Here is a 14,621-nt window from a genome sequence, read left to right on the forward strand (position 1 = left end):
AGCAAAGAGTGAGCGCCTGAGTGGTCCAGCAGCAGCCCTGTTGCACAAGTGGAACGTCAAAAGGAAACTGGAGAAAAAACAGGTTTTTCGCCGCGCTTGAAGACCACAGACATTGGTGTCAAACAGATGATTCTTTTTATTTCATTCCTACACGTTTCGGAGACCCCAACTGTCTCATTCTTCAGGGAAAAGAACCTGAAGAAGGAGACAGTTGGGGTCTCCGAAACGCGTAGGAAGGAAATAAAAAGAATCATCTGTTTGACACCAATGTCTGTGGTCTTCAAGCGCGGCAAAGAACCTGTTTTTTCTCCAGTTTCCTTTTGACGTTCAAACTATTTGTAAGATGTATTTGTACCCAATACTTCAGTGTGAGGTCCACGCTGGCTCCAGTCTACAATTTATCCCCTCCAAGTGTCACCATCTTATTTTCCCAACTTACCCATGTCCAATACCCAAAGAAACTCTACCCACTGACGCAGAATTACGCAATACTTGTTCTATGGCTCTTATTATCTCCTGATTCCTCAAAGTATATACAAGTGGATTAAGCATTGGGGTCACAACTGCGTAGAAGACTGCGACCACCTTGTCTTGACTCGTAAAGACGGTGGAAGGAGGGTGTAAATAATTGAAGAAGAGTGTTACATAAAAGACTGAGGCGCACATGAGATGTGAGGAGCACGTGCTGAAGGCTTTCTTCCTGCCTTCTGCAGAGGTCATGCTTAATATTGAAGAAAGTATGAACACATAGGAAAATATGATTGTCAGAAAAGGGATAACAGTGCCTATCCCTACAATGTAGACCGTGACCATGTTACAATAGAAGGTGTCAGACCAGGAAAGCTTGAGAAGCGCTGGAACGTCACAGTAGAAGTGGTCGATGAGGTTCAACCCACAAAAGTTGAGAGTAAAAGAACAACTGGTCTGTACCGATGACTGTAAGAAACCAATGGAGAAGGCAACGGAAACAAGATGTAGGCATTTCCTCTTAGTCATTATAGACATGTAGTGGAGCGGTTGGCAGATGGCAGCATAGCGGTCGTAGGACATGATAGAGAGAAGGAAATTTTCACTTCCTCCCAGAGCTGCGTAGAAAAAGAACTGTAGAGCACAACCAGTAAATGAGATGACTTTCTTGTCCAAGAGAAGATCAAAAAGCAACTTCGGAGTAATGATGGAGGAATAGAAGATGTCGATTAGAGAGAGAAAACTCAAGAAGTAGTACATAGGCGACTGGAGTCTGGAGGTGCGACAGACCAAGGCTATGATGCCGATGTTACCTACTATAGCCATGACGTAAACAAGTGAGAAGAAAATGAACAGAAATGAGGCAAGCTTCTGATTATCAGTCAGGCCAGAGAAGACAAACATGGTCACTTGTGTCCCATTAATGAGATCCATAGCTACCTGCCGCTGTAGTTAAAGATAAGTACAAATATTGAGAAGTCACAAAAACTATAAAATGCATTTGGGATAAACATGTTTAAAATCTCAACTCAACTTTGGTTAAATGCAAAGACGTAAAAATACAACTGTGATGCAAGCCACTACATACGGGAAGTATGGACCGAAGAGTAGTCAGGAAAGCTGGAGTTTGGTAATGGGAAGACACATATGAGTACAAGGAGTAGACAGAGGGGTAGACAGGTCAATATCCGGTAGTCACAAATCCAGGAGAGCATGTACTAAGTTCAGGGAGAAAACAGAGACATGGTCAGGTAATGGTCTGAGGTCAAAAGGCAGGAGGTCACGACAGGAACAGGGAGCGGGCAGAGAGGAGTCAAATAAGATTCCGGGGTCAGAAAACAAAGATCAGAACATTAGCTGAGACACAAGCAAACAGCACAACTGCAGAACCAGAGAATACAACTGGCAAGATTCTAGGAGAGCATGCTCAGTAAAGAACCCTGAGTAATTACCAGAAAGGTGGACCACCTGAGTAATCAGCACCAACATAGAATCCTGCGCTGTCAGTCAGGCTTGTAGCTCAGTAACTACGGAAAGCGCAGCAGAGCATCGCCAAAGGCAAGATGCTCTGCACAGAGGGATTGTATCACTGCCAGGTCTGTAATCCAGGAAAACACAGCAGAGCATCTTCTAATCTGCAAGATGCTCTGCACAGAGGAATCGTGACAACAACATTCCATTATTAACGAGGCCACCACATTGCTACATCTAAGATGGAACCTTAAATTCGACAGCTGCATGAAGTAAGAGACTAGTGACAAAAATGACTGTAGTCTGCGCAACACAAAGGACTTACGTAATTATAAGGCTCTGGTGAATACAATTTACAAGCAATTAGATAATAAAGACCTGGAAAAATACTCCCCGCATCTGAGGACAAGGGAAATTGTGGTTTCTGCAGTCACACCCGACTTTTTTTCTGCAAAGCTAAAGCTTTTAGTGCCCACAATGGATCGTTGATAATCTGCCCACATCTCAGCTTTTTCAGCATGGGAGCAGGACATTTCGGTTATTTGCAATCATATCGGGGTTTGGCGAAATTAGCAAATTTGTTTGAATTAAATTGAATTCCAAAATTTAGAAAATATTTCAGATTTTTTTTTATCTAAATATATTATCTAGGCAGCTGGGAAAAGGATTAAGAACAAATTAATACTCAACTTTCCACCCACACGTTTTGCCACCGCTGCAGCCCACGGTCCAGTCCTCACTGGCGTCCAGCCTCTTCTTTCTGCCTTCACCCATCATGCAACGTCCACTTTGGTCTTCTTCACTCTGTGCCGATGCTTACAGCTTCAAGGAGGCCTCTGACATCACTGTGCATGATGTCACATTACAATGTGTGCTCAGTGAGGTGCTGGTAGGGGTCTGATGATGTGTACATCGTGACACACAACATCACGACATGTGTCATGACATCAGAGGCCGACTCCGCACCACAAAGTGAAAAGAGCCAAAGAGACTGTCCGATGACGGAGGACAGTGGAAAGAAGAGGGCTGCAATAGTAACAGGACAAGTGAGGAGTAAGATTTTTTTTTTTACACCCTACAATAATTATTTTGGGGTCTAGAAAAATCTAATTTCCATGACAAATTCAACAGATCTTGAGAATTCGAAACTCAGCGGATTCTACTGACCACACATGCCCATTGACTATTTGTCCATGTCCAGGCTCTTCGGCCCTGTCTACTACTCCGTTCACCCTTTTTCTTATTGATTCCCTTGTGAACCTTTACTGAACCGAGAAGCCGACTAGTCAACATTCTCTTTGCCGATAATATTCTCTGTCACACCTTACCTGTTCCACCGTAGCAAAAATTCGAGAAATATTCAATATTTCATTTTTTTTATGTCACTGATATGTGAAAAAAATAAAACTAATCACAATTTTTGGGTTCAGTCCTTTATTTTTTTGATCATTGATCATTCTTATACATTGTATAGTCATTTCCGAAAGTGTTGGCACCCATGAAATTGTTCCAGCACATTTGACATATATTCACGCACAAAAAAATGGGCCAGACAAAATTTTTGACACCTTTCCAAAATTGTGGGTAAACATCTTTGTTTCAAGCATGTGACACTCGTTCACACTCACCTGTAGCAAGTAACAGGTGTAGGCAACATGAAAATCACATCTGAAACCAGATAGAAAGAGAGGAAGTTGACGTAATCTTTGCATTGTGTGTCTGTGTGTGCCACACTAAGCAGGGAGATCAGAAAGAGAAGAGAACTGTCTGAGGACTTGAGAACCAAAATTGTTGAAAAATATCAACAATCTGAAGATTACAAGTCCATCTCCTGAGATCTTGATGTTCCTTTGTCCAGAGTGCACAACTTAAGACGTTTACAGCTCATGGCACTGTAGCTAATCTCCACAGACATGGATGGCAGAGACAAATTGATGAAAGGTTGCAAGGCAGAATAGTCTAGAGGATGGATAAACCCCAATCAAGATACAAAGAAATTCAAGCTGTCCTGCAGGCTCTGGGGACATCAGTGTCAGTGTAGACTATCCATCCACATCTGAATGACATGAAACGCTATAGAGGAGATCCCGGATGACCCCACTGCTGACCTAGAGACAGAAAAAGCCAAAATCTATGTGAATAATCAAAATCCTTCTGGGAAAGCGTCTTGTGGACAGATGAGACCAAGATAGAGCTTTTTGGTAAAGCACATCATTCTACTGTTTAGTGAAAATGGAATGGCCTAGACAGAAAAGTACACAGCACCTACAATTAAATTTGATGGAGGTTCAAATATGTTTTGGGGTTGTTTTGCTGCCTCTGGCACTCAGGGCCTTGATTGTGTGCAAGACATCAAGAAATCTGCTGAGTACCAAAGGATTTTGGGTGGCAATGTAGAGCCCAGTGTCAGAACGCTGGGTTTTCTTCCTAGGTCAGGGGTCTTGTAGCTGGACAATGACCCCAAACTCTTGAAGAAGCCCCAGAAATGGATGGAAACAAATCACCGGAGAGTTCTGAAGTGGCAGCAATGAGTTCAGATCTAAATCCTAAACCAGTGACACCTGTGGAGAGATCTGACGTTTGAGAGGAGAGAAGAGCAGACGCCTTCAGGTATGAGAGACCTGGAGACATTTATAAAGAAGAGTCTGGGATTCCAGGTGAGAGGAGGAAGAAGCTTGTGGACGGGTGTAGGAGGCGACTGATGAAAGGGATTTATTCCAGAGGTTCAACCAAACATGAAGTTGACAGTACCAATTGTTTTCCGCCTATTTTTGGAAATTTTGTCCACTTTTTCTTTTTTTCTCTGTTTTTTTTTTTTTTGCGTTGTTCCAAAACACACAAAGGAAATAATCATGTGTATGATGTGTGCGATTGCAATAATTTTCTGCAATAAATTCTTCATTTTTTTTTAATAATTTCAAGGTTTGCTAATACTTTCTGCCAGGACTGCATATTGAACATTCATGTATATTGTAATTCTATTAGAATAACTTGTAATGGCTTATGAACCCATGATTGTTGTCAGTATAGGTATAGGCTCTTACATCCATCCCCCGTGAGTCACTCCACATTAATGAGTTTTTACTTCTTGAAAGCCATTGACGACATTGACAAACTTCATTAGAACTTGACCCTTCCCTACTAAATAATTGGAGAAGTTATCGGAGCACTTGGTCTTACTTTATAGTTGATCTTTAAGAATTGTTTTGAGCCTATGAAAAATGCATACAAATATAATATAAGACTGAGGCTCCATAGTAAATATTTCCAGTGTCTTGCTGGAGACTGTGCCGAACAGTTGTTTTCATGGCACCAAGATTTGGTGTAGGTTGAATTCCCAACTATCATGACTACATTGACCATTGTTCCTATCCCTTATGATGCTTCTTTTAACAGCTGCCATCATATTACAAAAAGAGGTTCATGATATGTCCCATGTTTTAGGGAAAAGGAGACAAGAGCTAACCATGTGTTTATGACTGTATAATGTGGACCCGAGCCTCTTACCTGCCTGACATGCTGTCGTGACACACAGAGCGATTGTCCTCCTCGAGCTGTAAGCCGTCTCCTATTTTATAATGGAATGAATTCACCATTGACAATTAATCTCTGCGCCCCCAAGGGCCCCAAAGAAAACATGAACATTAACAAGCAATATCATATAATATATTATTAGTAGTAGTATTATTATTTATTTTTGTAGCACCATTAAATCCCCGATGCTGTACATGATAAGGGGTTACAATGAATAACTGATAGTGAAAGAGGTACAGAGGGGAGAGGGCCCTGCCCTTGGGGGATTACATTCTTCAGGATTATGGGGAAGGAGACAGTGGGTCAGGATTAGGGATGAGTGAACCTTCCAAAGTTCTGTTCACCAAGCCGAAGCGAACAAATGCTACGTCCGTCGAACCGTTTAACAAAACTTTTTGAACCTCACTGGATTCAATGGGAGGTCAAACCTAAGGCAGAGAAAACACCCTTAGGGGGGGTCAAAAAGCTTTCAAAACAGCAAAAATACATTTGACAGTGCAGCCAACTGTTTCCTAGACTATTGACATAGGAAATATTGAGGTGGATGAAAGACAGGTGTAGGGCTGGTGCTCCCACACCCCTGCCAGTACAGACAAGACACAAGTTAGAGACCCATCTTGGAGTCTTGATATTTAAAAACATTGCATTGCAGGCAGACAGCAGGATAATGTCATCAATTGCCCTCCCCATTTCCCCATAGTGGCTTTGCACATCAGGCAGGTATGGTTCATGCACCACGCAGGATGTGGTCTGGCATTTCCATTTTTAAAAATAAAAACTGGGATGAGTGATAGGATTAGGTCTATTGCTCCCACACCCCTACCACTACAGACAAGACACAGCTTGGAGACCCGTCTTGGAGCCTTAATATTTAAAATCATTGCATTAAAGGCAGACAGCAGGACAGTGGCATCAGTCCCCCCCCATTTCAACACAGTGGCTTTGCACATCAGGGAGGTACGGTTCATGCAACACACAAGATGTGGTCTGGCATTTCCATTTTTAAAAATAAAAAGTGGGATGAATGACAGCATTAGACATCTTGCTCTCACACCTCTGCCAGTAAAGACACAACTTGGAGACCCATCTTGGAGTCTTGACATTTAAAAACATGGCAGGCAGACAGCAGGACAGTGGCATCAATTGACCGCCTCCCATTTGCCAGAATGTGTTTGCACCACCAGGAGGTATGGTCCATGCAACACACAGGATGTGGCCTCAGTATCTCCCATACGTCAAAAACACCAGGCATAGTCACTTTGGTAACAGCTGACGAGCTCTCACTCACCCCGAATGTAGTGGGTAAACAAGTGGAGGTTCTGCAATCTAAAACCTATGTGAGAATGGTTTCAATGGTGACGCAGGAGGAGGAAGAAGCAGAAGACACAGTTGATTTGGCGGCCGGTGGTTTGGTAGGCCCAGTAGTCCACATTTTAGTGCAGTAAGATTCCCACAGTAATGCATGTTGGTTGCACATGTGCCTGCTCATGCATGTACTGGTCAAATTATATTAATTTTTACCTCTACTGAGTCGTTGTTTATGATGTTGGCAACTGCAAAACCATGACCACCACTGGCCACAGCCACAGTTGAAGCGATGTGCGGCTACCAAATAAATCTAGTGGAGTAGGCTGTCCAGTAACAGAAGTTGTTCTCATATCTCTTGGAATAGGATAAGCCAAATTATTTATAAATAAATTATGATTTATAATTAAATAAATAACTAACATTAAATTATTATTTATAAATAAATTATTTATTTCCTACCTGAGTTGGCAATATTATGAAGGCACTAAAAAAAACCAAGAACTCAAAATGTGGTTCACTGCGTAGTTTTGAGCAGACACTGGAAAGTACCAAGACCTTTTTAGCTAGTTTACTTTACAGCAGCCAGTACTAACTAACAATACCTAGAAATGTAGTAATTTTGAGCAGGCAATGAAAACTGCCAAGCCCTTTTTATTTAGTTCACAAGCAAATTTATAGTAGGCAGTACTAACAATACCTAGAAATGAGTTTCACTACGTAATTTGGAGCAGGCAGTAATACATAGCAATACCTATTTAGATTGTTCAATGGCAACTCTTTAGCAGGCACTCACAAGTAGCAATCCCTATTTCTATCATGAAATGCCAATATGTGGCACACAGCTTTCCCTGCACTGCACGTCCTTATTCTATACTATCACTCTCCTATCTAGCGCAACTACCTATCATTAAACCCCTAGCTAAGCTCACTGTCTAGCAGCACCAGCACCTTCCCTAATTTTTAACATTCACAAAATGGCAGCGATGCCACATGTCCTGATTTTATATGCAGGTGAACATATGACTTGGGCAGCCAATGACACAAGTCCTTGTGTCTGAACCTTGTGGATATTTGATGCACCATGATTGGCTGCAGGAACATCCACAAATAAAATTAAGAAAAAAAGATAATAAAATGGTACATCGCTCCTCTGGCTTCTCCCGGGTCCCCACTCCTTTCACTCATTAAAGGGAACCTGTCAGCAGAAATTTCGCCCAAAACCTAAAAGATTCCCCCTCTGCAGCTCCTGGGCTGCATTCCAGAAAGGTCCCTGTTATTATTGTGCCCCATGTGAGACCAAAATAAAGACTTTATAAAGTGGTACCTTTTTGTATTCAGATTCTGTAAATGTGACACGGGGGCGGGCTCTCTGGCGTCCGTTATTCTGCCTCCTGGTCCTGTATGCCGCCCCCATCGCTCCTTTCCATAGCTGATGACACCGCCCACTGCTCCAGCCATCCCCGCATATGCCCAGTGCCAGTCTCACGGGACTGAGCAGTGTGACCGCTGGTGACGTATGCGCAGGCAAGTGATTATGGGCGGGGCTGTGATTGTTATCAGCAAGTACCCGCCCATAATCTCATGAGTGCGCAAACCTCACCAGCGGTCACACTGTGCTCAGGGCAGCTAGACTGTATGGGCTGCTTCCAGGGATGACGTCCCTTTTGTCACGTGATAGTATTTTGAACACGCCCCTATCACGTGACAAAAGGGACTTCATCCCTGGAAGCAGCCCATACAGTCTAGCACTACCCTGAGCACAGTGTGACCGCTGGTGAGGTTTGCGCGCTCACGAGATTATGGGCGGGTACTTGCTGATAACAATCACAGCCCCGCTCATAATCACTTGCCTGCGCACACGTCACCAGCGGTCACACTGCTCAGTCCCGTGAGACAGGCACTGGGCATGCGCGGGGATGGCTGGAGCAGTGGGCGGTGCATCAGCTATGGAAAGGAGCGATGGGGGGCGGCATACAGGACCAGGAGGCAGAATAACGGACGCCAGAGAGCCCGCCCCCGTGTCACATTTACACTATCTGAATACAAAAAGGTACCACTTTATAAAGTCTTTCTTTTGGTCTCACATGGGGCACAATAATAACAGGGACCTTTCTAGAATGCAGCCCAGGAGCTGCAGAGGGGGAAGCTTTTAGGTTTTGGGCGAAATTTCTGCTGACAGGTTCCCTTTAAACAGATCCCCCATTCATCATACAGGACCACAATCCTATCCAAAATTATATAACATGTTATTAGCAAAGCATTTTTGGAAAACGCAATCAGTGATTGAACAAAACCGAACATTGCCGACTTTTGGGGAAAGTGCTCATCTCCAGTCATTGGGCTTATCTCTAGTCGTTGGGCTTCATCAGCTGTGGTGGTGGTGAGGCACCAGCAGGGTCATTGCAAGCTGTAAGAATTCTGAAGAGTTGGGTTTTCAAGTGCCTCATGAAAGTTCTGAATGTGGTGGATAATGGGACATGTTGGGACACTAAACCCAGAGGATGGGGGATACTCAGGAGACATCTTGCAGATGATTGGGAGAGGAATGTATAAGTCTGGAGAAGAGAAGAAGGTTTTGGGAGGACCAGAGATTATGTGTTGGAAGTTATCGGGAAATTAGTTTGAAGATATATGGGGGGAAGGTGCAGAAGTAGCAAGGATTGAGGCGATTAGTAGGGCAGCAGAGTTAAGGTTCAACTGGAGAGGCTTGGGAGAGTTTTAGCAGGAAGGCCACAGAGGAGTGTCACGGGGTCCTTCTCCCATATCACACAATCAGCAGAGCGAGAGATGAGTGACAATCCAAACAACATTTATTCCAAGCAAATCAGAGAGTCCATAAAATAATCCACCACACAGAGGGTAGAAATAGTAAAGAAACACGACTATAGTCCAGTAATAGCAAAAATGTCCCAGGAGGTTAATCATAATCCTCCAGCAGTCCTTTCCCAGGGAAATCGGGATTTCTCAGTCTCTCTGGGGTGCCAGCCTCTTCTCAGAGGATCAATCTTACTCCTTCTCTCTTCTCCTGCTCAGGCAGACTGAAATCCCTAATCCCTCAGGTATCAGAGAGAACTGTGGAAAAAAGCGCACATAGGGTCTTATCCGATGATAAAATGAATATATGGCAATAGGACAGGTACTCACCTGCTATAGTTGTAGAGAACACAGATAAAATAAAATCTGGTCTTGAAGCCAATTCTTTTATTTTATCTGTGTTCTCTAAAAGAATCCATTACAACTTGTGAAATTGTGGTTTTTAGCGCAGCATCAAACCCGATTCTCTTATTTTATCTGTAATCCCTCAGGTAAGCAGAGTATTTAGGTGGATTCCAGGCCCTAATACATCCTCCCTATGATCTATTATCTCCCCTGCAGACTCTGCCAGGTGCTCTCCTCTCTCTTATACATCCTCCGTGATCTACGTCTCCCCCTGCAGACACTGCCAGATGCTCTCCTCTCTCTTATACATCCTCCGTAATCTACTTTTCCCCCTGCAGACACTGCCAGATGCTCTCCTCTCTCTTATACATCCTCCGTAATCTACTTCTCCCCCTGCAGACTCTGCCAGGTGCTCTCCTCTCTCTAATACATCCTCTGTGATCTACTTCTCCCCCTGCAGACACTGCCAGATGCTCTCCTCTCTCTTATACATCCTCCGTAATCTACTTCTCCCCCTGCATACTCTGTCAGGGGCTCTCTTATACATCCTCCGTGATCTACTTCTCCCCCTGCAGACTCTGCCAGGTGCTTCCTCTCTCTAATACATCCTCTGTTATCTACTTCCCCTCCTGCAGACTCTGCCAGGTGCTCTCCTCTCTAAAATACATCCTCTCTGTGATATACTCCCCCCCTGCAGACTCTGCCAGGTGCTCTCCTCTCTCTTATACATCCTCTGTGATATACTTCTCCCCCTGCAGACTCTGCCAGGTGCTCTTCTCTCTCTAATACATCCTCTCTGTGATCTACTTCTCCCCCTGCAGACTCTGCCAGGTGCTCTCCTCTCTCTAATACATCCTCTGTTATCTACTTCTCCTCCTGCAGACTCTGCCAGGTGCTCTCCTCTCTCTAATACATCCTCTCTGTGATATACTTCCCCCCCTGCAGACTCTGCCAGGTGCTCTCCTCTCTCTTATACATCCTCTGTGATATACTTCTCCCCCTGCAGACACTGCCAGGTGCTCTCCTCTCTCTTATACATCCTCTGTGATATACTTCTCCCCCTGCAGACACTGCCAGGTGCTCTCCTCTCTCTTATACATCCTCTGTGATATACTTCTCCCCCTGCAGACTGCCAGGTGCTCTCCTCTCTCTTATACATCCTCTGTGATCTACTTCTCCCCCTGGAGACTCTGCCAGGTGCTCTCCTCTCTCTTATACATCCTCTGTGATCTACTTCTCCCCCTGGAGACTTTGCCAGGTGCTCTCCTCTCTCTAATACATCCTCTGTTATCTACTTCTCCTCCTGCAGACTCTACCAGGTGCTCTCCTCTCTCTAATACATCCTCTCTGTGATATACTTCCCCCCCTGCAGACTCTGCCAGGTGCTCTCCTCTCTCTTATAAATCCTCTGTGATCTACTTCTCCCCCTGCAGACTCTGCCAGGTGCTCTCCTCTCTCTAATACATCCTCTCTGTGATCTACTTCTCCCCCTGGAGACTCTGCTAGGTGCTCTCCTCTCTCTTATACATCCTCTGTGATCTACTTCTCCCCCTGCAGACTTTGCCAGGTGCTCTCCTCTCTCTTATATACTCTCTGTGATCTACTTCTCCCCCTGCAGACTTTGCCAGGTGCTCTCCTCTCTCTAATACATGCTCCCTATGATCTATTATCTCCCCAGCAGACTCTGCCAGGTGCTCTCCTCTCTCTTTTACATCCTCTGTGATATACATCTCCCTCTGGAGACTCTGCCAGGTGCTCTCCTCTCTCTAATACATCCTCTCTGATATACTTCTCCCCCTGCAGACTCTGCCAGGTGCTCTCCTCTCTCTTATACATCCTCTGTGATCTACTTCTCCCCCTGCAGACTTTGCCAGGTGCTCTCCTCTCTCTTATACATCCTCTGTGATCTACTTCTCCCCCTGGAGACTCTGCTAGGTGCTCTCCTCTCTCTTATACATCCTCTGTGATATACTTCTCCCCCTGCAGACTCTGCCAGGTGCTCTCCTCTCTCTTATACATCCTCTGTGATCTACTTCTCCCCCTGGAGACTCTGCCAGGTGCTCTCCTCTCTCTTATACATCCTCTGTGATCTACTTCTCCCCCTGGAGACTTTGCCAGGTGCTCTCCTCTCTCTAATACATCCTCTGTTATCTACTTCTCCTCCTGCAGACTCTACCAGGTGCTCTCCTCTCTCTAATACATCCTCTCTGTGATATACTTCCCCCCCTGCAGACTCTGCCAGGTGCTCTCCTCTCTCTTATAAATCCTCTGTGATCTACTTCTCCCCCTGCAGACTCTGCCAGGTGCTCTCCTCTCTCTAATACATCCTCTCTGTGATCTACTTCTCCCCCTGGAGACTCTGCTAGGTGCTCTCCTCTCTCTTATACATCCTCTGTGATCTACTTCTCCCCCTGCAGACTTTGCCAGGTGCTCTCCTCTCTCTTATATACTCTCTGTGATCTACTTCTCCCCCTGCAGACTTTGCCAGGTGCTCTCCTCTCTCTAATACATGCTCCCTATGATCTATTATCTCCCCAGCAGACTCTGCCAGGTGCTCTCCTCTCTCTTTTACATCCTCTGTGATATACATCTCCCTCTGGAGTCTCTGCCAGGTGCTCTCCTCTCTCTAATACATCCTCTCTGATATACTTCTCCCCCTGCAGACTCTGTCAGGGGCTCTCTTCTCTCTTATACATCCTGCGTGATCTACTTCTCCCCCTGCAGACTTTGCCAGGTGCTCTGTTAAAAATATACTCTTAAATATATTTTTCTTCAAATACGTAAAAGCGCATGAAAGAAAGAACTTGAATAATGTAAAAAATAAATGTATTTTATCTATTTAAAAATGGTTGCCAGGGTTCAGTTACAGAAAGGAAAAAATAATATACTTCATTAGCTTACGGAAAAGAGTTCATTTAGTCCATACTGATCAATAGGAAATCTTCATCCATCTCTCCTTGGATTCTGAATGGCAAGGCAGGGGTGATATACCGTAGCCTCTCAGCATGTGTTCATCTTGTAGCCTGGAAGCATTCTGGGACAGCTGACAACGTGCAGGAGCAGACGTAGCCCCCTCCATCGTGTGTTATATGACAACTGTTCAAACCATATAGGGAAATTACTGCTGGACGCATGTCACATGGTGTAATCTCTAGAAGCTTCTAGATATATATATATCCTTCCATGTCAGCACTTATGTATATTCAATATGGATATTTTAATATTTATTCCTTATAAGAACTTTATCAATAAACTATGCCCTCCAACATAAACAGAACTGTGAACATATATGTCCTACTATAAAATGTTTGATAACTAGATGTATTAATTTTAATGTTTTTACAATTCCCCCTTGAAGCGGGTGAATTAACCCCGAAAATTAATTAATACATCATTAAAATAACAAATCTTCTTTCCTTATTTGGCGATAATGGATTAATATCAATAATAATGATGAATAATAATCAATTTGCATTATTCATGTTGTAAGTTCAATAATATAATAATGTGGATTCATGTTATGGTAGGCCGTGACTGATTAATCATATAAAAATATATAATTATACTTCGCTAGACCTAAAAAGAAATGCAAAACAAATCCGGTCACCATATGATGTCCTCTGGGTTGATGTCTTCTTATCTCCGATGTAATCCAGCATATACACAGTCTTTTAGAAATAAATCCTTTGATAAAAGATGAATGGTTACCAATTTAATACAGTCCCGTATTGCGTTTGTCATCGTTAGATCAAGTCCATAAACTTTATTCTTTATTACAAAGTCCATAGCCAATGTTGATAAACCACAGTTCATGAGTGTAGAAGAATAGCATAAGTCTTTGATGTCTGTGCAGTGTAATTTACATTAGTCACCTTTATCCTCCGCGCTGCCTGTTGTCAAATACTGGAACAGATGTTAAGACGTTCTTGGTCAGCACGACAGGGGTTAACTTTAACACGTCATTGCTCTTCTTAGTAACTGTAGTGAGGTCTTAAGGCACAGACCATGTGTCATTGTCTATCCTGGAACCATAGGATCACTGTGTTTCTGAGGTGCAAACGCGGTAAGTATTTTGTATGTAACACAGTCTTATTTGAGACGTTACCTTTTGGACCTTTTTGTAGAATCCCTTTTAACTTTAGAAAAATTATAAAGTCTTTTTATCTTCTGTAATCTTGATTGAAGACTGATTCATTCCCTAATCTAGCTACCAAATATGACAATAACTATCACTAATAAATGTCACAGCGTATCATAACTCTAATACTATAATACCATGTCATTATTATTATCATAGAAGTATTAATATAATTGATACTTAGAATGATAAAAATTTACTGCATAATTGTATAGACGATAGTATTCTCATGTAATGACCTTTTTTATCATTGGTGTATTACCCTTCCAAACCCATAGGTGGCAATGTGTTGAATGTAACCAAAATGTAATATAAAATATGAAATAATATAATGTGTACCTATAACATGTATCATATTATAAATATGAAAGGCAACAATGTAGCTTATTTAGGTAGATCATTTGTGAAATTATAAATCAAAGCAAATAACTTTTTAGGAAAGACTGGATGATTCCATCAAAACACAATAATACCCATTATAAATTATTATTGATTAAAAATATAATATAAATATTATTTGTAAATATAGGAAGGTAAACCTTGA

At 43.0% G+C, this 14,621-nt stretch overlaps 1 protein-coding gene across 1 annotated transcript; it reads right to left on the bottom strand.

Annotated features, from left to right (window-relative positions):
• Positions 1–435: 435 nt before the first annotated feature.
• LOC142303050 (olfactory receptor 5AP2-like) lies at positions 436–1,401 on the bottom strand. The gene has a single exon (XM_075344146.1). It carries the CDS (start codon positions 1,399–1,401, stop codon positions 436–438), a length of 966 nt encoding a protein of 321 aa, XP_075200261.1.
• Between the last annotated feature and the right edge of the window lie 13,220 nt (positions 1,402–14,621).

Source organism: Anomaloglossus baeobatrachus, chromosome 4, assembly GCF_048569485.1.
Source record: "Anomaloglossus baeobatrachus isolate aAnoBae1 chromosome 4, aAnoBae1.hap1, whole genome shotgun sequence".
Lineage (NCBI taxonomy): Eukaryota > Metazoa > Chordata > Amphibia > Anura > Aromobatidae > Anomaloglossus > Anomaloglossus baeobatrachus.